Below are 27022 nucleotides of genomic sequence, written 5' to 3'. Positions count from 1 at the left end.
GTGAACTCTCATAGGCTTATAAAACAACATTTATGCTCACATAGGCTCATGAGAATATATTCCACCATTTTTTTTATTTCAACGACCGTTCAAGGTTATACAAGAACTTCTTTGAGTACAGGCCTTCAGTTCAACAAACGTAATCAGAAATCTTCCAGTTGATTAGGAGCTAGATTGATTCCTCTACGGGCTTTTTTAATTGCACGCTACCAGAATTTGACTAGTTGAAGGGGGAAAATAATCAGAAAACTATAGAATGTGAGTGATAGATAAGAAATCAACGAAAAAAGAAATAACTTATTTACGTTTGGTTTCGGCCTGTCTTCACTAGGATAAATAAGTATAGTTTCAAGCTGTTACATAAAAAAAACTAGCACTGCTTAGAGAATTCGTTTTCGTTAGGGTGATTCGAATCGGCGTTACATCGGGAATAAAAGATGTTTCATGGTCCTGTCACAAGAGCAATGAAGGCATAAGATATGAGGTTGTAGGACATTTCCCAGAAAGTCAAACCCCAGAACGACATTCCCCAGAATGACGTTCCCCAGAAACCCATTCCCCAGAATGGGACATTCCCCAGAAAACCATTCCTCAGAATGGGTTTTATACGTTTGTAAAGAGTGGAAAAAATTGCTAGTTTAGTTTTTTTGTCGTTAAGAAATGTACCTACTGAATTGATTCGAATTCCCAGAAGCTTCGAATTCCGGACACAGACGTCAATTCACCCAAAATATTATTTTGTCAAATTCATTATTATGGATCTCAAGCGAATAAAATCGGAATTGAGTTAAAAAATCTTTTGAACGGCGAGTGTTTGCTTCCTCTTTCTCAGGCAAACCATCTAAGCTGCCGTCCATAAATCACTTGATCTTCTATGGAGGGGGGGGGGGAGGTTTGGTGGCATACAAATTTCAAAAAGTTTTTACGGTCAAAAAATCACTAAGGGGGAAAGAGGTGGTTTTGTGGCTAAGTAGTTCATCGGCAGACCCAACCATAATCTTAGGAGGAAAATGCTGTCAAACAATTTTCTTAATTGTGTCTTAATTAATTTCATAATTGTGCTACTGTCGTTTCCCTGAATCCCCGAATAGTGATGCAGTTCAAACAGGTGCAAGAATAGTCTTTAAGGTCTGGGTGCTGAACTAGCATGAATGATTAGCAATTAGAAGAAATTAGAAGAAGAAGAAGATAATATAGATTTGAAAGTCATCCTCGACTAAATATATCTTGCGAAAAATGCCAATGATAGTGAAACTCGAAAGAACCGCCAATCAAGTAAAGAAGGGTACATATTAGATGACCAATTCGTTACCACCTCGAAACACAAAAGTTATGATAATAATAAGAGCTAAAAACTTTTCGGAAACTAGGCTATTCGGGGAAACGGGTTGTTCAGGGCACTGGCATTCTGGGAACTGGCGTTCGGAGAAACGACATTTGGGAAACCGACGTTCGAGGAAAAGTAGCTCAATCGTTTAACATAAGCTGTTTCTACATATGCCATACTGTGTTTTATGATCAAACTTGATCCAAGCTATTGTTTTTTTTGTTTTCATAGTTATTCTTCCTTCTTTTTAAATTGGCTGTTCTTTCTAATTGTACTTTCAAAGGGAGATTGATGTAGATTGATGTCACAAAGTAAATTAATGGAATTTGATTTTTGGCTTTCATGGCATATTCTCCCTTCTTTTGAACATATACTGTTCTTCCTAGGTTTATTGTCTAAATAATTAGGGATGGTACACATATTATGTCACGCTAAATTTTAACTTTTTCGACGAGAAAATCGTCAAAAAATATAAAAATCGTCCAAATGGTTCGAATTACATTTCCGACCCCACCTATTTTAAAGAATTTTTGATTTAAAGATTCTCCATTCAAAAAATGAAAGACTGCAACAAACCGAAAGTCCTACCGTTAAAAATAAAAAAAAAAAACAATACGAAAATGTTTACCTATAAAAATTATGGTTTTCCTCGAATTTTCCAGTTAGATGCGGAATGAAGAGATAGACATTTGATGTCTTCTGCGAAAATGATCCTTTCAATGAGGCCGATGTTTTGAGATGAAGTCTTATTTTTTGGTGTTATTCGCATAAATGACTCCTATACCATTTCGGTCAAATGGCAGTTTAGGTGTATGGTTTCTTCGGCAAAGTTGATCGTTATTTTATGCTGAAAATAATTGCTGAAGACGTCAAATTTCCAAGACCTACTATTTTTGAAATATTGGCATTTTTCATAAAAATGTGCTAAAAACCGTTTTTTTTAATTTTGCTTGTATTTTTTTAAATTAAAATACCATATATCACCTATGATTATCTCATTAATCAACATATAGCAAGTCTGGTGAAAATTTGATGGTAAAAATAATATTTTGTTTGATATTTTTAGTAAAACTTTCAAAAAACAGGGATATTGCGTATAGGCCATTCTTGTGATCGGGCAAGTTCGGGCAGGGGTTTTCATCTCCATCAACTAAAGAAAGGTCAGAATATTCGTGACTTATTTTTTCAAGGATATGATATTTAATATATTTTTTCTATGTGATCTGGAAGTATGCTAAGTTTATAAAGATTATAAAGGTTAAAAATTATTTTACTTGACAATGTAATAGTTTTCCAATAAAAACAAAAGTTCAACATAATTATGGGCATTCTTGCAGTGTACTGATAGCTAAATGTACTTATCTATTTGCTTGTATATTTGCTATTCGCAAAAACGCCTTAAGCGCCAGACTCATTATTTCAAAACCATTTCGGTCAAATGGAAATTTAGGTATAATGATTGTTCATTTTATAAAGTGGACACTTTGATTATGCTATATTTTTTTAATTTATTGATAAAATCATAATCGGTTTTCTGTGCATTGTTTAACTATTATTCTACAATGCTATGAAAATATAAGATCTTAGAAAATGCTTTTGGTTGAAGAGCTAAATAGTTTTTCCAAAAACTCCTAATAAAAGCTGTTCGTCAAAGTTCAACATTATTTTTCGTAAAACAAAACTTTCATTTTTTATGAACAAATTGTATGTTTGTATCCTTTACCATTCTACTAAAGGTATAGCTTTAAAAAAAAATCACTATATTCCACCATTCTCTGACATTAGGTAACTTTAGTGATTTACTCATTTATGGTCAAATTTGTTGATATTCCATCCTATCACTCCCAGTAAAAAAAAAAGCAAAAAGTGTGTTCAAAACTTGTTTGTTTCACTAAAGAAACTATATTTGTACAAACGAAAGCTAAATCGTGCGTTTAAACCACAGTCTTAAGTACAAATTTTACTGTTTATGGTAGTTTTACTAGAAAGTCTCATACTTTTAAAATCGTGTACTCATATTCATCGATCTACAGCAAATTGTAAATGTTTTTTTCCGAATATTTCAATTGGTAATCTTAGAATTACATTTTATGAAAATAATATGTGGAAAATAAAATATATTTTATTACAGCAGTGTTGCCAATTTTGATGATTGTCAATGTACTTTGAAAGGTCTTCTAAGAGTAAAGCAATTGTGTTTCTATTGTGCTTTAAATGTGACGTGGGGACTAAATAAGTAACTCTTTGAAGGCGTAAGTTATTTTTCATATTAAAACTATATTAGGACTTCCGTCAGGACGTACTTTTAATCAAAAGATTCTACTCATATCAGTTCCCTTCAAATTTAAAATAGTTTCTCTAGAAAATATGGGGTAAAAATGATTTTATTATATCCGTAAAATTGTTGTTCCGAAAATAACTTAATTTTTTCCATAAGGCTTCTGATTGATGATGCTTGCGAAAAACAAGCCTTTTTTGAAAATAAAATATATAAGTTGTTGAATTTTCCAGCCAATTTCTAACAATCATTGATTTTGATAACCCCCAAAAAGTCGACCGTTCTAATCGTTTTTCCGTATTCGCGTGAAAATTAATTATTTTGGAGAATTTTTATTATCACAACATTGTACAATACTAGTCGAACGATGTGCAGACAACAGATTGAAATTTCATTGATAAATTAAAAAGATACAGTATGCACAAGGTGTCCACTTTATAAAATGAACAGTCCTTATGATTTCTTCGGAAAAGTCGATCGTTATTTTAAGCTGCATACAATTGCTGTAGATGTCACATTTTCAAAGATGGCAATTTGACATCTTCAGCTTAAAATAACGATTGACTTTGCCGAAGAAATGATATATCTAAATTTCAATTCGACCGAAATGGTGTGATATAATTAGTCTGGCACTTAGGACCTTTTTTGCGAATAGCAAATATACAAGCCATGGGGCAGGACACTAGATCCAGTATTAAAATATTAATATTTATTAATGATATTAATATTGATATTGAGAATATTATCAAGTATGCATGGAGTTTTGCTGTTTGCCTGTTGCCAGAGTTGCCAAGGCAAATTGGTTATTTATATGAAAAAACAAGTTGTGTTTATTGTCATTTCGTCTCAGATCCATTTGGTCGTGATATTATGATGAGTGAATGGATCAGAATTGCCTTTTAGCCAAAATAAAAGAAAGAAAACATATTCCTGAAGCATAATATGTGTTGGAGTAATATCAGAATCTATACTTGACAGGTCTCTGCAGACCAGGATATTCCCCATTATACCATTAATAAATTCAGTGATTAGAACATCCTCACCTCCATTCTCTATATTGAGCAAAATATATGAGAAATACAAGACAGACTGTTTGTCTGGCTAGAAAGAGACTGGCACCTTGTACGATGCATCACATTCGGTGAAGCTTCATTGTCATCAATGCCCCACATCTTTCTAAGATTTCCGGGCCATTCCGAACTCGATTCCGATACAATTTGTTTCCTGCGGTATGTCAGATCCGCAAGACATACAATCCACGATCCCTAGCCGCTTGTACATAAGCCATTGACTTAAATTCAAGATACTTCTGTCAGATGTCTTTAGGAAAATCGTGGCTATCTCGATGATATCATAAAAATAATATATATTAATCCGTATTAACGGATATTAATACCAATATTAATGAGTGTCTTATCCCATGATACAAGCAATGTAAAAAGCAAATAGCTAAGTACATTTAGCTACCAGTAAACTGCAAGAATGCTCATGATTATGCTAAACTTGTGTTTTCATTGGAAAACTTTTACATTGTCATATAAAATAATTTTGAACCTTTTAATAAACTTAGCATACTTCCAGACCGCATAGAAAAAATATATTAAATATCATATCCTTGAAAAAATAAGGCATGAATGCTCTGACCTTTCGTAAGTGGATGGCGATGAAAACACCTGCCCGAACTTGCCCGATTGCAAGAATGGCCTATACGCAATATCCCTGTTTTTTGAAAATTTTACTAAAAATCTATTTAAATAAAAATGGAATGGTGTTTGTATGTCACGAAATGGCTTACGAACGGGTCAGCGGATTTGGATGATTCTTTCTCCATTTTGTTCGTCAAGGGTTCCGACGTGTTTGTGTGTATAAAAATCCCAGTATATTCACCGGGAAAATTGAAAAAACGAGCGCGAACGAAACTGTCATTTTATATGGGACGATCAAAAGCGTTTTTCAACAGCCTACTTGATGGCAAGACGAAGTTTGCCGGGACCACTAGTATCGAATAAAATATTATTTTTACCATCGAAGTTTCACCAGACCTGCTTTATGTTAATAATTGAGATAATCGTAGGTGATATATGGTATTTAAATTGAAAATATAAGCAAAACTCAAAAATTTCATTTTTAAGCACATTTTTATGAAAAATGCCAATATTTCAAAAGTAGTAGGCCTTGGAAATTTGACGTCTTCAGCAATTATTTTCAGCATAAAATAACGATCAACTTTGCCGAAGAAACCATACACCTAAACTGCCATTTGACCGAAATGGCATATGAGTCATTTATGCGAATAACACTAAAAAATAAGACTTCATCTCAAAACATCGGCCTCATCTCTGAAAAAAATGTCTGAATAATATGGAGAAACTTTGCCGAAGACACCATATATCTAAAATTGACGATTTAGGCGCAATCATTTTTGTCTTCCTAGATATTGCTTTGGGACCAATGTGCATTGAAAGGATCATTTTTGCAGAAGACATCAAACGTCTATCTCTTCATTCCGAAGAACTACAGGTTGTTTCAGCGTTTTTTTCGATTCTGCCCCAGTGTGCAGCGTTCGAGGACTCTGGATTGACCCGGAAAGTCGGCCTGTTGAGAAAACTAATCACAACCTGCTTGGCAACCACCAACTGGAGACGTTTGTTAACGACATCATAGCAACCGCATATCAACTGCGTGGGATTGGCTTCGAGATTACCGACGAGTGGATAGGAACACTTTTGCTGGCCGGTTTACCTGAAAAATATCGACCTTTGCCCAAGGCTCTTGAAAGCTGCGGAGCAGCGATTACCGATTACGTAATCTAGACAAAATTGCTGCAGGTGATCAGAGTGCCATCGTGGGGGGGCACATTCGCTAGCAACAAGCATGGCCGAAAACCAATCCAGCAAAGCACGGTGTACTATATTTAAGAAGGTGATATATTCCGAAAACTGACAGCTAATTGACGACGTCATTCCTATCTACCTCGAACAAATTTGCGAAAAAAATGATCTAGTGGTCCGGAAGGTATATGGTACGATAGGAGTGACGTCAGATGTTTACAATCAAACTTGATATTTACATCAGTGAAGAGCCTGCCTTGTTAATTTTTATGTCGTGCCAGCAAAGCATAAACCCGTATCTAATATCAAGCAAAGGTCCGAAGTGCAGAAGCTTTCACAATCTCGGCCACATTTCAAAAGAGTGTTCGATCAGAGAGCCGAAGAAAAGCGACTGAAATGCCTGGTGCACGGTGATGTCAGCGGTTGAAGAGGACGATAACGATTCGACTCGGGAGCATCTAATCATTTTACGAAGACAGCGCAGTATCAGGTGGAGCTTCGTAAGTGCGATGGCACATTAATTGCCGCAAACCGCGGTACGATGAAGATTATTCCTAAATGCACAAATCGGAAACTGAAAGACCATTTGAAGAGTTTGGCAATCCGTTCTCAAACAACGGCGGACTACACTCCCAAGCAGAAGGGTCTGGCGGAGCGAGTCAACAGAACCATCGTCGAACGAGCGCGATGTATACTTTTCGAAGCGAATCTCCCGAAAGCGTTTTGGACAGAAGCTACAGCGACAGCAGTCTTTCAATAGGTCTCCTATCAAAGGAAACTCGGCGACCCCACAGGAAGTTTGGAGCGGTAGGAAACCAAATCTGGCGCACGTTCCTGTTTTCGTTTCGAAGGTAATGGCACACGTTCCGAAGCCGAAGCGCAAAAAGTGAGATGCGAAAGCATTCGAATGTATACTCATTGGATATGACAAGGATACAGAAGCATATCGTCTGTGGGATCCAAAATCGAAGAAAAAGTCGTACGATTAGACTTGTGTGATCCCTTTCCAGTACATGAGGATCCCGAACCGGTTCGAACTGAAGCAGCTGACGTCGAAGATGAAATAGTGCCTGTGGAAGAACATCAATCATACTCTGAAGATGAAGAATTCCTTGATTCCATTTGTGACGTGACAAACTCTGAGTTCCCTCCGCGATTATCTTCAAATCCGCCCGAGTCACATGCGTTGAGGCGCAGCGGACGGGAGCGCTACCTACCAGGCAAGTTAAACGATTTTTACTCTCCGAGTAGAGGACTCTCTTCCGATCGATTTTCAGACAACCAACTCAAGTCTGATATCTACGTGGACGCAGGAAGCACCATCTACCTTCCTGGACCCGCAGCTAGTGACCGGCAACAAGGACTAGCAGCCAGGCGTCAACCATCAACCGGTGGTGATCGGAGTGCGTGGAAGCATTGAGGGGACCTGAAGCGAGACCGTGGAAGCAAGCAATGGACGACGAATATCGAGCTCAGATCGAGAACAACACGTGGGAGCTAGTGGAGCTACCTCCGGACGAAAAGCTATCGGCTGCAGGTGGATCTTTAAGGCTCCCCCAAATCAATGTGATTTTTTGTCAGCGACTGCGACGAAAAATCGACGCGATTCCGTCGTTGAGTCGTTGCAAGCACTCTTATATGATACTATCTAGACCAACGTGACGAAAATCGCTGCGAAATCGCGTCGCTGTGGTTTAGACACGCTCATTGAACTGTGCATGCAGCAAAACACCAGCGAAATCGCGGAGATTGTTTGTTACTGTCGCCCTAAAAAATCGCCTTGATTTGGGGGAGCCTTAAAAGCGAAGGAGGACGAAAGAGGAAACTTCGGGCGGCACAAATAAGGCTGGTTGCACGAGGGTTAAACCAGAAATACGGCGTAGGCTTCGACGGGGTCTTCGCACCCATTGGTAAGCAGGTGACCCTCAGGACGCTACTCACGTGACAGTACTAGAAGATGTTTAAACATTTCCTAGGAATCAAAATCGAGAGGGATGGTAACGGATTCCAGCTTAATCAAGAACGGTATATCCTGAAGCTCGTGGAACGGTTCGGTCTGAAAAACGTCAAGCCTTCAAAAATACCATTGGATCCTGGCTACCTTAAGTAGAAGGAGGAGGAGCAGGAACTACGTTTGCTGAACAATACTCAATATCTGAGTCTTATCGGCGGTCTGCTGTATGTAGCAGTTACTATTTTGGCTCAAAAATCAAGCGGTCCGACACAACTAAATTGACACGAGGCCAAGAGGGTGCTCGGAAACTTAAATTTGACCAGCAACCACACTTCTAGGATTCACAGCTGACGGACTCGAGATGTATGCAGATGCCGATTGGGCTGGCAACTATCGCGATAGGAAGTCCGGTTTCCTAATACGACTCGACTACTTTCCTACGTTTCCACATTCGAAGACAATTAAAGCTGTGGTCGTCTAGTCGAAAACGGCAAGATAGAGAAGTCAGGCTACAAATACTCTAATCCACTGCCTACTTGACAATCAACTAGCTACTGAATCGCAGACTGATGATCGGAGATCAATTTCAATTGCTCAGCGGGTGGTGATAAGGAGAATTTACATAGAATCTAGATATACATAGAATCTCGATACCAAATATTTGATTGAGCATGTTCGGGAGTAAACCTTATGCATTAACATCAGAAAGGTCACTGGTTATGCGTGTAGGTTTGAAGTCCTAAATTCAAATAAGTACTTGAATCACCTTAGATAAGCGTTGAACTGAAAACACAATAGATTTTAGTTGTTTTTACGTGAGCATGAATTGCAATGATAAAGCTCTTGAAGAACAGCTCTATAAATTTAAGCACCTGTACTCCAAGGAGTTCAAGAGTTCATAAAGATCATCTTGGAGAATATGGCCATAAAAACCTTGGCTTAGTTCAAGATTCAATGTTCTAAGTGTACTTAACATTAATAAGAATGTACCAAACTGAAGCTACGTAGCCTCAAATACATAAATGGAAAAACGGAATTCACATTAAAAGAGCACCCCAATTTCTTCATCAAATTGCTGCTCCTTCTTCGCTTTTTTATTGATAATTTTTGACCCAATTATATTAGATTTGTGGAAGTTAAATTGTAAATTTAGACATTTTTTGATTTTACGACTTAGATGTTTTACTTATTTTATCTAAATTTGAAAGAAAATTTGTCCATACTAATAACATGATTACCCATATTCAACTTCAAGAAGCTAACGACTTTTTAGCATGTATATACCATACAGGATTTTTTTGGGCTTATATTCAAACACAAATATTTGACATTGTTCGCTTTCTAAGAAATTAAAAAGGACTACTTAAATTTCAAATTTTTGAATTTGGATTGGAATGAATTTTACATGTCAAGCTGAAGATTTGATGATCTTCCTAGACGTGGCTTTCAGGCCATTTTATATATAACTCCACAAAGCCCTGATTAATTTTATTTGTCGAGATTAACATATGTAGAATTTATTTCTAGCCTAAGTTTATGATACAAAATTTATCGTAATGAAGACAGATTAGATTAAAAAATACGAATGGAACACAAGGTAATAGATATTTTTTGAAAACAATGAAACTTTACACTTACACTGTTGAAAGAATAACTTTTATTCAAAAGTGAAGATTCTAGAAGAATCAAAAAATACCAAGGGTTTTATTTTTATCTAGTAAAATTGATGGTTGATTTCTGTCTGAGTGCAAATTAAATCGAAAAGATTTATGCATTTGTTTGATGGGTAATTTGAAGGAATTGTTTTGAAACGATTTTCTTCATCCAAAGACACCGTGTATAAATTGATAACGTGTTGATGGAAAAATAGATTTTACCTTCTGAAATCTCCAGAACAATCATGGGCCGATCTCCATGTTCAATGTACCGTTCGATATTGTCTTTCAGGGTGAAAATGAACCGAAGCCATACCACAAATCTTCAAGATCGCCTAACTAGAGAATCATAATCCCGTACAAGCTGAAAACAAGATCAATTTGTCATAACCAAATTTTTAGCTTGTATTATTGTCTGGTTTTCTATTTATAATTTGAGGTGTGGCTTCATCCCATCTTCACCTTACAACATTATCATTACTAATATTGTTTTGGACATTCCAGAGTCTAAATTTTCACCAACACTCAAACTGAAGTTCATGTTAACTTCAACAGCTGTCCCGACGGCAGTTTATGTTCTCCATTGTTTGGTCCTCGGACTGTTCCAAGTCCATTCAATCTCCAAATCACTCCACAGTCCAAATCCATTCACAATTTACTTAACCACGATTAATTCTTCGATTAAGCCTAAGTTAAGAGTATGTAAAAAAAGTTTCAGATGTCATCGCGTAGGTCTCTAAAGAAGAAGCATTTTTTACAAACTTGAATCTCACATTTTTGAAAACACTATCTATCTTTTTGAGTTCCCCGGTGCAGTGACTGCAGCATCTGTTACAAACCTTAATCACAGACAAACAGACGTAATCCTGACGAAATTTCCGTCTACCATTCATTTAACGATAATTTGAAATCTGTTCTGGTCCAAACCTCACAGCTAGAGGCGTGCGCAATGATTCGCGTTTGACGTTTCACATTACAGCAATCTGCAGGTTTTGTTGCGCAAAACAGTATTTCGTGCAATATACTCGGCAGATGATGATGGTGTGAGCTGAGGGATGAATTTTAAAGAAATTTGTGCTAAGTGTTACGTCTGTTTATCTAGCGTTTATCTTGTCGATTTCCATATCAATTGATAATTTCGACCGCGATAGTATGTAGTGAAGATGGCTTTTCCATCATCACAAGATTTTAATATCGTATCCAACGAAATGTCACGATTTTGGAAATCGACATCGCAACATCTCTGCTTTACTTCCTCAACCTGAACACATTTAACAATCTTACATCAACTAATCAAATTTATCCCTTTTTCAACAACTGTTCACGTCCCGGTTCATCGCCACTCCCACCACCCAACACACTTCCGCCAAATGCAAAACCCACTTCCGGAACCGCCAAAAAAAAAACCCTCAGGCCAAACTGGTCAAGAAGAAACGGCCGTCGCTGGTGCAGATGATGAACCTCCACCGGGGCCAGCAGAGTCCCCGCTCCAAAGCCGGTGCCAAATGGTTGTCGAAAGTGAAGAAAGGTCAGGTGGCTCCAAAAGGTGTGCACGTGTGCTTGCTAGTAATATTGCATCAACCCGGACGTAGTCGCTACCTCTGGCCTTTCTACCTTCGGCTAACCGGAGTGTTGTAGTTTTTTTTTTGGTTTGGTTTTGAACTTTTTTGGAGAAATTAGTTTTTTTGGTTTTTGGTTTCGTTACGAGTCAGCTTGATTTTTTTGGTCATTTAATCAATGTTTTGAACTTTCTCTCCTGAGTTTCGATGAGAGGATATGCCGAATCGAACGCAGTATGTTAATGAATGCAGTATTGCTTGAAAGGGTGTAACGTTTAGCTAGTCTGAATAAGTATTTTGAATAGTGGTTGACATTCGTGTAGCTTTGTTAGTTTTACTTTTAAAATGTATCAGATATTAGTTCCACTGAAAATTTTTTTTTCGTGGTTATGCCATTGCTGCATTGTTATTTTTATTGTTATTAGATTCACAGGTGTTTAAAATAGATTGTCGTTTGAGTTGTAGATTGTGTTTGTTCTTTTTAAGACATTTAGCGTAATTAATAAAAGTTATCCATAGCAAAATATGTTGTGTAATATCATGTAATTTCAGTTGCACATCATCTGCGTCGCAAATGTGATGGTATATCTCCTTTCATTTGCAGCATTTGAAACTGATGCAGATACAAATGTTTATGGAATTAAACAAAATTAAATGTGACAGAAATTTTATAAAGAAAATAAAAGTAAAATATTGCAGGCTGGGTTTTCAATCCCTGTTCATTTGTTTTTTAATTATTTTATTTTTATAAACCGAAGTTGTTTAACCCTTTAACACTCAGCGTGCTAAATTGAGGAAAGTGCTTTACGCAAATAACTTGAAAACGACATAAAATATAATGGTATAGTCACATAGTATAGTGTTTGGAAAACTTGTTCCTAGATCTGATATCTTCCACTCAGTGAACACTTTATTTCGGATTTCATCAACAGGTGGCGTCACATTATGATTAAGTGTACTTTAACACCTGCACATCCCTGAAAAAAATGGAATTCCAACTTTTAGAATGCATATCTCTTTTGTTTTCGAAGCGCTTTTGAAAAAAAAATCAGCAATGAATACGAGCATCATTCAATATCAACGTCCATTTTAATTGTCTCGAAACAAATGCGTTTACCCAAAATTATTTAGCAATAAACGACTCCTATCATTTTGGAAAATTCTTCTTCTTTCTGGCGTTACGTCTCCTATGCTCTGCTTACTTACTTTACTTTTGCTGGCTCTACGTCCTTCAAGACATGACCTGCGCCACAATGTTACGCCAACTAACTCGCTTCATGGCTGCTATCCTTCAATTTCTCTATCGCCCCACACTTCCAAGATCCACTTGGTCAAACCACCTGGCTCGTTGCGCTCCCCTTCGTCTTGTACCGGCCGGATTTGAGGTGAACATCATTTTTGCGGGATTGTCCCGCCCATCGTACCCATCCAGCTTTGGCGACTTTCTGGATACTGGGTTCACCGAAGAGTTGCGCAAGCTCGTGGTTCATTCTTCTCCTCCATACGCCGTTCTCACATACTCCGCCGAAGATTGTCCTAAGCACACGTCGTTCAAAAACTCGTAGCGCTTGCAGGTCTTCTTCGAGCATTGTCCACGTCTCATGCCCGTAGAGGACTACTGGTCTTATTAGCGTCTTGTACATGGTACACTTAGTACGGAAGTGAAGTTTACCAGACCGCAAGGTCTTGTGGAGTCCATAGTAAGCACGACTTCCGGCGATGATACGTCTTCGAATTTCTCTGATGCAGTTGTTATCCGACGTTATCGCTGCCTCAAGGCTTTGCGCGTATTCAGTTGCGACCTCGGGTTGCTTGAGTCGCTCCAGATTGTACCGAGGCGGGCGTCGGTACCGAATGTTGTTCACAACGGAGAGTCATTGGCACACTTTAACCGTCACAAGGTAGTGGTCCGAATCGATGTTTGCGCTGCGATAAGTTCTGACGTCGATAATGTCCGAGAAGTGCCTTCCATCAATCAAAACGTGGTCGATTTGCGATTCAGTCTTTTGGGGTGATCTCCAGGTGTACCGATACGGAAGGCTGTGCTGGAAATAGGTACTACGTATGGCCATGTTTTTGGAGGCGGCGAAATCAATCAGTCTAAGGCCGTTTTCGTTCGTAAGCTGGTGAGCGCTGAACTTCCCTATAATCGGTCTAAATTCCTCCTCCTGGCCAACCTGAGCGTTGAGATCCGATAACGATTTTGACATCATGGCTTGGGCAGCCGTCGAATTCACGTTCCAGCTGCGCGTAGAAAGCGTCCTTATCGTTATTGTCACTTGCCAGGTGAGGGCTATGCACGTTGATTATGCTGATATTGAAGAAACGGCCTTTGATCCTCAACTTTCTGTTGTCGATTGGCCACCACCCAATTACGCGCCTCTGCATTTCGCCCATCACGATAAAAGCTGTGCCCAGCTCATGTCTGTTGCCGCAGCTCTGGTAGATGAATGGTATAACCACCCCTACGGTTACTCGTACCCCAGGCGGCACCACGGGGAGGTAGAGATAGGTTTTACTGGACTAGAGGCTAGGGACCACAAATGGGGTCAATTTTATACCTGCAGGTACGCGAAGTACCAATGATACGCATTGTCCAGTCATTTACCACCCACGACCCTCAGCTTGGTCTTGCTGAATAGCTGCGCGTTTACCGCAACGGCTATCTGGGCCCCTGGAAAATACATTCAACAATACATCTAGATTCAAGGCGGTAACATGTAGTTTCAAACGTCGAACGTCAAGTACGACCGCCTCAAAGCAGCGGTACTGGCGCATTTCCAACCATCAGAAACACAGCGATAGACCAGCCTGCTCTCTGGTATATCCTTAGGAGATCAAAAACCAAGTGTCCTCCTGTCCGAGATGCGACGCTTGGGTGGAGTAGGTTGCACCGACAATGTGCTATCTAACCTCTGGCAGCGAGCCCTTTCAAACACCACTCGTTTTATTATCGCTGCTATGCCAACTGCTTCGCTGGACGGTCAAGCAAAAGTAGCGGACAAAATTTTGGAAGCCCCCCGTGAGCAGATAGAAACCTAAAACCTCATCAACATCATCCCTTGAGCAAAGTATCGAAGCCCTGTCAATATGCTTGGATGAGGCCTAGAGAAGAGAAGATATAAACTAAGCAGAAGGCAAGGAGGTGGTCACTTTACGCAGTGTGCCTTGCGCAGCTATGGCACATTTCGGCGCACTGACTGGCACATTTTTTTTATAGTGGGTTGCTAGAAAAATCACAGTGAACTGAAATTTTCATCTCAGCAATCATTGAGTTTTCCGAGTTGTTTGCTATGTGTCAGAAACGGATTTCACGAAATATCATGCTGGCTTAGGCTTCAAAAGGAACCTGCTTAAACGGTTTAATATGTTGATTTTACATTTATCCAGCTTTTAACGCTAGCATAAAACTGAAGGGGGTGATTCAATTTGACGTTTCTTGCGAACTGATTTTATAGTATGATCTAAGTAAGCGCTAATCTAAAATTGTTGTTTGATCTGTCAAAATTTTTCACCACTTGTTCTGCATTTAACAATTTTTCATTCGGGAGCTCAATTGTTGATTATTTATCGTTTATTCTCAGTTAAATTAATTGATTTCATTTTATTTAGGGTACGCGAAACTATTTGCGCTTGTAGGCTTATTTATACTCTACGCCGCTGATTCGCTTATTCTCGGCCAAAGGGTGCCAAACGGGACGAACGTTGGACAGGGCTGATTGAATTATAATTTGAAAGCCAAAAATTTTCACAAGTCCATGAAAAATATGGCTAACATGTATGTCTAAAGTTATGAAAAAGTGTGAGGGATGATCTGAGAAGTTTCAAAATCAATCTGTTTGGTTTACATGGTCATGGAAAAGTACCATATACATCCAGTTTGAACATGTTTCGGGCAGCAATGTTAAATTTTGTAAGGGAGAAGATGGGGAGCATGTTGTGAAAACCATATTTTTCAACAGCATGAGTGTGAACACCGTCACAACAACACCATGGCTTTAATTTAAAATCCAAAGAATCTTGTACAAAAAACACCAGTGGTTTTACCCAGAAAAACGGATTGTTCAATTTTAGTAGATACGTTAAGCTTTGCGTATCATAATATTCAGCGATCCTCATGGAAATTCGGTCAATGATTAGAAAATGCAATTTGCCGAAGTTGGATTTTCCTCGGAAGCTATGCGAGATACCCCCCGGAATGCACTCACCATTATTTCACAATATCTGAAAAATTGTTGTGCTATGATTCATTACGCAACCCAAAACAGTTGCGTAATGGAAAAGCGTTGCGTAAGGAATCATTACTCGGCAAGCCTCGTAGGATAAATGTACGACTCGTGCTGTAAAAATCATTCTGCAACTTGTTCCGTAAATTACTACTTAAAAACTGCTTGCTTAACTGCGTATTAGAGTGGTTCAAAAAATAGCTGTCGTATTAACTGGAGTGACAACATAAATAAAACATTCGATGGCTGCTTGAAATTTTTTGAGAAATTTTAAAAGAAAAGAAAACTGCAGGAGTAACATTTAGATGAAATACTGCAGAAAATCCTAGAAAAAAGTTGATTTGTTCGAAAAAAAAACTTTGAGGAATTTTGGATTTCTTGGATGAAACTTTGATGGATTCTTGAAGGAATCCACATGAATAGTCAGAAGAATTCTTGCAGAGTTTTTTGAAAAAAAAACCTTAAGCAACTTTGTGGATTTCCTCGGAAGAAATTCTGCAGAAATCTTCGGAAGATCTCCTAAAGTAAAAACTGGAGAATTCGGCTGAAGGATTTGTGAAAAAATATCTGGAGGAAATTCTAGGATTTGTTGGAAAAAAATCAAAGTAATACCTGAGGAAATTACTGGGGGTAGTAGCTTCGGAGTTCTCAAGGATTCGTGGAGCAAATTCTGTAGAAACTCTTCTAAGCATCCTTTGAAAAATCGATGGAAAAGTTGGTGTAGAAATCTCTAGAAACGATTCTATGACACTACCCCGAACGCCACTACCCCGAATGCCACTACCCCGAACGCCACTACCCCGAAAGCCATTACCCCGAATGGGTCATTACCCCGAACGCCACTACCCCGAATAGGACACTACCCCGAACGCCATTACCCCGAATGGATAACATTTTGAGACATATTCTAGTTAGAGAGTGGGGAGATAATTGTACGCTTCCTTTTGAGTATTTTACGAGTTTGGCTCAAAAATGTATTTTTCAAATACTAAAAGATAAAAAAGCAGCTGATTGTTCAGCAAATAATTTTTACACACTAAGTTTTGTCCTCTAATTTTGGGAAGATTCACACAGCCACATTGCAATGCTCTGAAGAACAGCCTATTTCGAAAAGAAGGGTGAATTTATTATGAGAAGGATAGCTATAATATGTACAAAATTAGGATGTAGTAAAGTCTCTTATTGGACGTCGGTAGCCACTTCCTTTACTCATTTTATAGGTGTCGGGCATTAAGATTAAGATCTTCTTAAAGATTTTGTTTCGTAAACGATGGTAATGAAAGTTCACCCTGAGTAGTCGCTGCAAAAGTTGTTGTATGGAACCCGCCTAAAAACCAACCTAATAGACGACCGTTCCGCTATCGCACTTGTACACATGTACATGTTAGAAAAATCGGCGGCCTATGATTGACGCTACAGTTAGAACTTTTGTTGATTTGTGGGATCATTATTTTTTTTGATTCAAGATAAAAATATTTTTTTGATTCGAGACAATGAAGAAATGATGATGGCAGAAAAGTGGTGAGTAAATCCATAAGAGACCTGTCTGTTTCAACACAAGAAGATAAAAGATAGGAAAAATTTTCGATTAGAATTATAGCAGGAATCACTTTAGTGAATGCCTTCAAGATATATTCCTTTATAAAAAGCTTTTCTATATAGAAATATTAGTGACTAGCTTATCCAACAAAAACGTGAAAGAACAGCCTATTTAAAAAAGAAGGGCAAATTTCTGGTGAAATGTTTGCAGCTATGACGTGAATGATCACTGTAACAACGTGATGCTATGACACAGCCTATATTCATAAGAAAGAAAAATATTTGTTCAAAACAAGATTGAAATATCAACACCACTAACAAGTCCAACTACCGGTGATTAGGCATATGTTTAGCAACACCATATTGAGGGTTATGAATTCGAATTCCTTTCAGTCAATAAAAGGTTTATTTTATTAAAGCCCATTCACAAATTTCGTAACGCTGAAGGGAGCATAAAAGTTTGTGGGTGGTTTTCCTCAAAATGTTACAGCCCATTCACAATATGTAGGATTTCCATACAAAAAAAAAGTACGAGGGGTGGGTAGGTGTTACAAATGGCAATTGTTGGCGAAATGAAATTTGTGAATGAACCCTTGAATTGCGAAGGTGCCCACTGAGCTGATGAACAGGCACTGTCTCAGAAAGAATGAGAAGAATATAGTTGCCATCAAGATATTTCGAAAGAATAAATATATGATGAACATTTTACCGACGAATTTTACGTGCCATTAATTACCAGCCTTCATTAGAGACGCATTTTTGCTCGCAAAACAAGATACTGTACTGTTTCTCATACTATTCGGGGTAATGGCTCATTCGGGGTAGTGGCGTTCGGGGTAATGACCCATTCGGGGTAATGGCTTTCGGGGTAGTGACCCATTCGGGGTAGTGGCGTTCGGGGTAGTGGCGTTCGGGGTAATGGCGTTCGGGGTAATGGGATGGAGCCCTAGAAACATTTCTGGAGCGATCCCTGAAGGAGACCCTGAAAGTATTCTAAATAAAAACACTATGATAATTCCAGAAGCTTTTTTTTAGAGAATCTGAGAAAAAATTCTTGAAAAGCTAGCTGAAACTGTCATAATCCTTAAAAGGTTTCTTTGAAGCCTGTACAATTTTGCATCAGGATTCAATGTGAGTAAAATAATGAAATAAAAAACTTAAAAATCCCATTTTGGTTAAAACAAATACTTAAGAACATCCATTGTATCAACTTTTTTTATCAGTCATATCAAAATAGTTATTTATGCAACAAGTTGCAAAATGATGATTTTTTCAGCACGAGTTGTACATTTATCCAACGAGGCTCGCCGAGTTGGATAATTACAACGAGTGCTGAAAAAATTGAGTTTTGCAACGTGTTGCATACAACATTTTTTGCTATTACGAAAAATTCCGTTTAAGTTGGATCATTTCCAAAAGCACGAACAAACATTTCGACAGAAACCACGTAGGTGTACATCCATGTGTAGTATCATTTCAGTATTTTTCAATCGCGTAGGCTGCGACATAGTACTATCTACAAATGTCACAAATTTTCTCGTCACATCACACAGACCCATATTCCCTATAGGAGGACAGAACAGGTGCGTACAGTAGCGGGTTCTGCTGCCACCACTACGAATGCTGGACGATCCGTATCCAAACAAGTATTGTCAGATCGGTCTGAAAATGCAGTGCGCCTAAAATGGATATTTCTCGGTATCCATGAAAGATATCCTGCTTCGGAAATAGGGCGTATTAGAGCACATCCGGATGCGAACCGAATGCACAACTTCTAAAGTTAGGTATCTCGCATAGATTCTGAGAAAAATCTAACTTCGGCGAGAAACTTTTTCTATTTTTTTTTTTTTTGCGCCAACAATTCTAACAGTCTTGCATCTGGATCGCACATCACATATAAAATCAGATGCTCTGGCAGAATAGACTGGGATATTTGACTGACACCTCCAAAACAGTACCGAAAAGTGCTACTTTTCAGCACCGAAAACAGTGCTGAAAAGTAGCACTTTTCAGCATTGTTATTTTGGTAGGAAAAGTAGGCCATTATATAGTGCATCTTATCAATGAAAAGTTGATTGATTTGCAACGGAATCGCAAAAAATGTAATTATCATCTGAGCTGTAGGAGCTTTGTAGGGGTTCCTCTGAAAATCGTCAAGAGATTCAGCAATATTTTGATAGATTATATCAAAAGTGATCGCATGTTCTGTGAGATTCTTCGATAATCTCCCGAAAAGTATCTATGGATGTACGGAGACGAACCAGCCACTGGCTGAAAGTCTCCTTAATAAAGATAAAAAAAAAATCTATGGATGTTCCAGCAAATTCTGAATAATTACTTGCAGAAAAGTTCACGGCCAGATCATATACATGGTTGACCGTAAATGTTTTTCAAAATAAAAAAAGGCAGTTGATTCATTCAGAAATGACTTAGAGGTTTGTTCCATTATTTTTCTAAGCGGTAAAAGAACTTGCTTGTAGTAAATATTACAGTGAGTTTCCCAGGATTTTTAATATGAATATTCTCAATCGTTCTTCTCGAGAGCCAGAACGTATGGGGTCATGCACAAACCATATCACACTTAACTCCATTCTATCTGCTGATCTTGTTGTTTTATTTTGTTGAATCATGGGTAGGACTATCCTTTGACTGTCCTACCCAATTGTTTGTGTGCGTAGTGCATGTCCTACCTGCCCAACTCACTTCCCGCGCCACTGACAGAAATACATACAGAGATTTACGCCAGGAACTCTTACAGTGATTCTACCCAGAATTTCTCTAAGGATTTATCAAGGGATTCCTCCAGGGATTCCAACAGGCATTCCTTAAGAGATTCTGTTTGCAATTTTTAGAGAGGTTTCCTCAGGTTATTCTCAGGAGATTCTTCTAGGGAATCTTCGATAAATTATTTTATAAATTCTTCCAGTGTTTCCTTCAAATTTTTTCCTTGTATCACTGAAGTAAACCTACGAGGAATTTGACCTTTGGTTTTTGGAAGAATTACTTCTAGAATCTACCAGAAATTTCTCCGATGACTTAGAAAAGAACTCATCCATCAATTTCTTCCAGTATTTCTTGAAGGATTTATTTTTTCAAGTAAAGTCCACCAGGAATTACCATGGGTAATCCTATAGGAACTCTTTCAGGGATTGCTTTAAAAGTTCTGCCAGAGAGATATATAAGGAATTTTGTCAACGAACTCTCTGGGAATTATCCCGGTGATTTCTTTGGTGATTTCACAATAGATTGTTTCTATTTTTTTCAAATTTTTCAATCCTCTTAGCAAATATCAGTGGAATCCCTGGAGGAATTATCTTTTGGAATGTTGTAGATGCCTTCCTAATGGAATACCTAGTGTAGATAAAGGAAGAACTTCTAGTTTAATGCTTCGCGGAATTCCTGGTCGATTCTCTCGTGAAATTATTGGTGGTTTCCAAAAAAAAAGGTCTTGTGAACTTTTTGAATGTTTTCGTTAATTCCCTGGAGGAATTTCTGATAAATCCTAAAATTCTGAGAAGGAAAATCCTACTAAAACCATTGAAGTATATTCTGGTAGAACTTCTGGCGAAGCTCTGAATGATTATTCTGATGTGAATTGTTGTAAAACTCTGGTGATATTCCCAGTGTTAACCCTGGAAGGACTCCTGGCAGAATTCATAAGAAAAATCCTCTCTCGAAAAATTACTTGTGGATTAACTAGAAAAATACTGGTGATGTCTCTAAAGGAATTACTAGAGGCATATTTTTCAGAAATTGTGATCAATTCCCATAAGAAATTTGTTATGGGATCCTTAGAGATCATCTTGGCGGAACCTTTGAAGGATTTTTTTCCAGAATGTTTCAAAAGGATCTCTAGAGGATTTTGTGAATTCCCTGTAAAATCACCGGAAAAATATTGGTGGAATTTCTGAAATATTTTTTGGTGGAATCCATATGAGTGTTTTAACTAAAATCCTTGAAGGTTTTCCCAATAAAAGCATGGAGAATTCCCTGGGTGACTTTTAGATGCAATCCATGGAGGAACCTCTGGTAGAATCCTTAGAGGAATCATTGGAGGATTTTTAGTTGAAATCGTTGGAGAAATTTTAGGGGGTTTTCAGTTGGAATCCTTAGAGGAAATCGTTACGAAATTTTCGGAGGAATTCCTGGTGAAATTACTGAAGGAATTATCAGTGAATCCTAGAAGAAAAGATTCCTCATAGAGTCACTGAAGGATACTCATTCTCGTGGATTCCAAAATTACTTATGAAATCTTTATAAGAATTTGTTAAAACTGCTGGTGGAGTTCTTGAAAACCCCCAAGAATCCCAGGAAATATTCCACGAGAAATTCCTTGAGATATTCCGGAAGATATATCTTGAATGATTCTGGTAATAGAATCCTGATGGAATCCCTGCAAAACTCCTAATGAAATCTATTGAAAGACTCCTGATGAAATCCCTAGAAAAACTTCAGATGGAATACTTGGAAGAACTTCTGAAGTAATCTCTGGTGGAATTTCTGGTGGAATCCCTAGAGAAACTCTGAATTCGAAGTAGTACTTTTGAAGAAACTCTTACAGAAAATTTTAATATTCTTGAAGGAAATCCTGATGTAACTTTTGGAGGAACTCCTGATAAAATTCCCAGAAGGACTCCTGATGGAATCCCTAGAGGAACTCCTACAGTAATCTCTAGAAGAACTTCTGCTGTAATCCTTGGAGGATGATGAAATATCAGAATGGCATGACAAAACTCCTTATAAAATCTCACGAAGAAATCCTCATGGAATTCCTTGAGGAATCCTAGATATAATCTCTAGAGAATAATATATAATTTGAAAACACTTAAAGTTTCTTTTACCTAAAAACCCAGATCTCTTCTCCTATATTTACCTAATTATACTTTTCAAATTTAATTTAATAATATTTGTAGGTCTCGTGGCCGTGAGGTTAGTGTTACCTAACATTTTGCCGCATCAAGTCAACACCCTTTGACCCAGAAATGTATTTTGACGATGCCACTGGGCGTTGCGTGTTAGTCCGTTGTCTAGTGTGGTCTTCCTTCAAAGGGCAAATCGTACACTGGAAGCATTAACGTGTCGGTGTCTTTTTTTAAAAATACGTTATATATCTTTGTTTAAATTTTTGATTTGCAGGCAAAAATTTTGAAAAAAAAAATTCGTAGATTTTCCAGTACAATCAATATTGAGTGCATTTAAAACTTCGATCTCTACCCAAAAATGTTAACTAGACCTTTATACAGCCATTCCATAAAAAAGCGTGAAAATTTTCTATTTTATTCCTTATCCGAAATAAGGATACACGTGTTTTTAGATTATTTTTTTTTTGATTAGGGTGACCATTTCCGAAATAGGGTTTTTTTTTCTGAAAAGTTGTTGAAACGCTGAGACTTGCAGTGTGTGTCGATAAAAAATGAATGATTTTTATTTTCAAAAAAAATCTACCATACAAAATTAAGAAACATACATTGCTGAAAATTTGACAGTAAACGTAAAATTTTCTGAACTTTCAAGAAAAAATGAGAACAACGATAACCCTTTTGGTCCTGAGGCCTTCAAAACACATAAAAAACGAAATCTTTGATTTATTTTTCAGGTAGAAAAACAATTTTTATGGAATTTCATACATTTTTTGAGTAGTCAAAATGTTTAGCTTTTATTTCGTTCAAGAAAATTGAAAATCGGTCAAGCGGTTTAAAAGCTAATTTAAAAAAAAAATTGCAAGGTCGCGATTTTTAAGGACACCCTATTTTGGAAAGGTCACCCTCATAAAAAAAAATCCAAGAAAACGTGTATCTTTATTTCGGATAAGTAACAAAATAGCAAATTTTCATGGAATTCGGTCACCCACTAGATCGGTTTTTCATGGAATGGCTGTATAATTATATTTTAAGTGAAAACACTAAATGTATCGTTTGAAATTTTGATTTATTGGCAAACAGTTTAAAAAATATGGGGTTTTTATAGTTTTGAAATTGAAATAAATTTGAGATGTTATCAAAAATGTTTGTATTTTTGCATAAACATATTCACTAGACTTTTGCAGTCATGTTTCAGTTGAGAAAACAATTAGTAAGCGCATTGAATTTTGCTTTATATGCAAACTGTTATAAAAATATTTATATTTCTGCTCAAGTATGTTCGTTGGGCTTCTACAATCATAGTCATAATGAAAAAAACTACATGTCAGTTGGTCTAATTTTAATACATAGAATAAAAGGTTTAGAAATAAGGCTGATGCATTAAGTTAAAATGCATATAATGGGCATGAGTCAGCTGAAATTTTTGAAACTTTTTATCCCTTTGAAAAGTTAAACTGTAAACTATTGACTGTGCTGATAAAAACAATGTTAAAGATGTTCTGTTGTGATTTTTACTTAAAAAAATATCGCAATTAAATGCATCTGAGTAAATGGTTTCGACACACAGTGTTCCATATTTTAAAAATCATGGCAAAATTCCGCATTCCTCACATTTTCCTATTTTGTGCAATGTCACAATATTTTGTTTGTCATAGATTGGAATTATAACAAAATTGCTGTTTTTAATATATATTTTGAGGCTCTCACCTTTTTCAAAAAACTAACGTTTAGGAAAACTAAGCAAGATGAATCTTCTTCAATCGATTCAAGCAAATCGATTTGAGCAAATTATCTTCGCGTTCATTTAATAAGGTAAACGACATATGAAAATCAATATGCATCCAGAGATGCCGAATCTAGGTTAAAGAGAGTTATTGACCTAAAATCTAAAGAGAGTCATTCTAAAACCTTGCACGGGTTTTGAAGCATAAATTAAGGTTTTGGACATGTGCTAGTTTGCATCCGAAAATGTTGAAAAATATTTTTTTTTTTTTGATTCCTGTACGATTTCTTAACTATCTGATATTGTAGATGAATGTTTAGCTTTATTTTTCAACTTTAAACTAAATTTGGAAATTCGGTTTTTGCCAGCTATTTGAAAAACTGGACCTATGTGCAACATGGAACTACAGAAGGTCTAAGTTAGCATTGTAGGCATTGTAAATGAAATGCAAATGATCGACGTTATCTAGAAATTCATTAACAGTTTTCAATAAAATGTTTCAGCGGCATCTGGATACAAAATACAATTGTTTGAAATATAAGTCTGTTAGGAAATTGAGACAAAACGGTACATTGCTTAATTTGTGCACAAATGCATACCGGATAAAACTAGGAAGTACTTTTTGCTAAATAACTTTAGGCATACTGGAATATACCTTAAAAACTTCTTGATTTGGAAAAGTGTCTGATTGCTGCACAAATTTCAAAATCCCAACCCAAGCAAACATAAGTTTTCTTGTCCTTGGTGATAAAAGAGTTGAACTTTTCAAACCGAAATTATTTTTAACAGCACTGACTGTTTGTAAAGTATGAACTAGCATAAATTTGGTCTTAATTACATGCAATATTAATTCTATGAAGCTGCCATATATCGACGACAAACTTCCAATTTTTCTATTTCTCACCTCTAATTGTTTAGCTGAAAATGTGTTTATTTTTCGGGACTTAAGTACAATTGAGGGATACCTTGGGCGTCAACGGGTTAACCCCAGTTGAGTCACCGCGGTAACAAATTTTCATGGAATTAATTCATTTTGATCTTAATTCCAGAGCCGTTAATACTTTCTTTAAATTGTTCTTCTTTTTATTCTTTTTAACTTTTTATTTTAATTGTTTTATGGCTTTAGCGGTCAACCTTTAAGCCAACCCTTTTCCAGTAGAGAAGCTAGGCAAAATACAGGACGCTTCGATGCTTACTGACTTTAAAATGGCTTGCTCAACTTTCACCACCTAATTAAATTTCAATCTTGTCGCTCCCTTGCGACGCCTATCCACCTATTCATTTTCCATCATTTGCTTCTATTGACTCCCTTTAGCATTGAGTCACATGACCGCTAAAGCCATAAAACAATTAAAATAAAAACAATCACGGTCGATACCTTCTCCTATGCATTCTTTTTAACATTACTTCCTCACTGGGACAGAGCCTTCTTCTCAGCTTAACGTTCTAACCGCATGGCTTTGCTTTGTAGCCGAGGACTCTAACTCGGCTAAAGAAGTACCCATATATTATTCTAAATATCTTAAAGGAAGAGAAATATGCAGATATCAAAGCCTTTTTAATTTCTTTTACCCAAAAAAAAAATAAAGGGGAAAAATTTCAGCAATTTAAGAAAAAAATCACTTAAACGAGAGCTGCTAAACAAAAGTCTAGGTCAAAAATGACATATGTTGTTCCGTGTTTTTCTTTCAGTGTTTGTAAGTGCGATATATCACCAACCCATGAAGCAGTATTATATAGTATAACCACGGCCAAAAATAATCCATTAAAACTATTTTCTAGGAATTTTCTGACTAATTTTAAGAAAAAAAACTTGACCATACAAATGTCAACCACTGTGTAACTAGTTTAAGTATCTTGCTCGGAGTAGTAGGTCTTGGTAGATTTGGAACGTACATTTGATTTCTTCTATTTTCAGTGTTTTCATTTCGTATCTTCCTTATTCATCTAGGGACCCGATGAATGAGTCTAACTGTTAGCTATATAGCCAGTAGCTAGGATTGACGTTGATTTTTAAGTTTTCTTTCGTTGCACACAAAATTGAGATGTGCCTTTTACTCTACTTTGAAAGCCAGCTTCCACCGAACGAGGCTGTAGAAAGCCACTTTTAATTTTGTGTGTCGATCTTTCCTCGAATGACCTCACCGATCGCCATTGGATCACTTTCAAAACGTGGAAAGCTTACAGCGCTCGAAGATATTGCTGTTGGCTTTTCAGAACTTGAACTTCGGTTACGTCATTCGTGGACCGCTTGGTAGCCCTGAAACGACCCTCAAACTGACCGAATTTTTCTTTTCCCATATTCCCGTCCGGGTGTGTCTTCCGTCGTGTTCTACATTGTCCTGCGACGCGTTCCGTAGATTCCACCGCTCTGTCCGTTATGCACCTGTCTCCCCTTGGGTCGCAAGTCAGTTTCACCACTGTCAATACGACCCGAATCGAGAACGTTGCCGATTGGGCGGAGATTTCCAAAAAGTACCGGGAACTGGTGGGAATCGATTCCGAGGACGGCAGCAGCTCTATGAAGGACTCGGAGGGTGACAACCGCTCGACGGCCAACGAGGGCAACAACGAGCAGAACCAGCAGCAGATGGGCAACAACGTGAACGCCAATCAGGTCTAAGCGGAGTTGTTTGCAAGGCCGGTGGACTGTGCAATACGGATCAGGCAGAGAGAGAGAGAGATATAGACGCAGCAACAAAATGATAGTTTTTTGTATTCAATCATTGATGGATCAGATTCATTCGAGAAGGGAAATAGATGCAACCATTTTGTACATACATTTGTCACATTTGCTTGTAAATATAGGAATAGATTTGCTTAGATTGAGCTATAGCTTCAAGATCGTACTTTTGGAAGTGTTTCTAAATTTTGACTTTCATAGTTTTAGTAGCTAACATCATCAACAAGTTAATACGAAATCGCTTAGGATATAATAGGAAGTTCCATGTACATAGGGTCCGTTACGCGAAGGAAACTCGATAGGGAAATTTGTAAAGTTGCTGTAAAAATGTACATTTTTCAAAACGAGATGGTTATAATATATTTTGTAATTAATTCGAATATGA

At 37.4% G+C, this 27022-nt stretch overlaps 1 protein-coding gene across 9 annotated transcripts in view; it reads left to right on the top strand.

The window, feature by feature from the left end:
• Nucleotides 1–27022, top strand: part of LOC5575210 (serine/threonine-protein phosphatase 6 regulatory ankyrin repeat subunit B) — a 275762-nt gene extending 248740 nt beyond the window's left edge. For 5 of the 9 annotated variants that reach the window (XM_021846198.1, XM_021846201.1, XM_021846205.1 and 2 more), the window contains 2 exons: nucleotides 11459–11591; nucleotides 26315–27022. In XM_021846198.1, coding sequence (XP_021701890.1) covers nucleotides 11459–11591; nucleotides 26315–26577 — 396 coding nt within the window. In that variant the 3' untranslated portion in view covers nucleotides 26578–27022. The remainder of the gene's footprint in view (nucleotides 1–11458; nucleotides 11592–26314) is intronic. The other 4 variants (XM_021846207.1, XM_021846199.1, XM_021846200.1 and 1 more) reach the window with 2 other exon arrangements.

This window comes from Aedes aegypti, chromosome 2, assembly GCF_002204515.2.
Source record: "Aedes aegypti strain LVP_AGWG chromosome 2, AaegL5.0 Primary Assembly, whole genome shotgun sequence".
In the NCBI taxonomy this organism is placed as follows: domain Eukaryota; kingdom Metazoa; phylum Arthropoda; class Insecta; order Diptera; family Culicidae; genus Aedes; species Aedes aegypti.
This window is presented reverse-complemented; position numbering and strand designations above follow the sequence as displayed.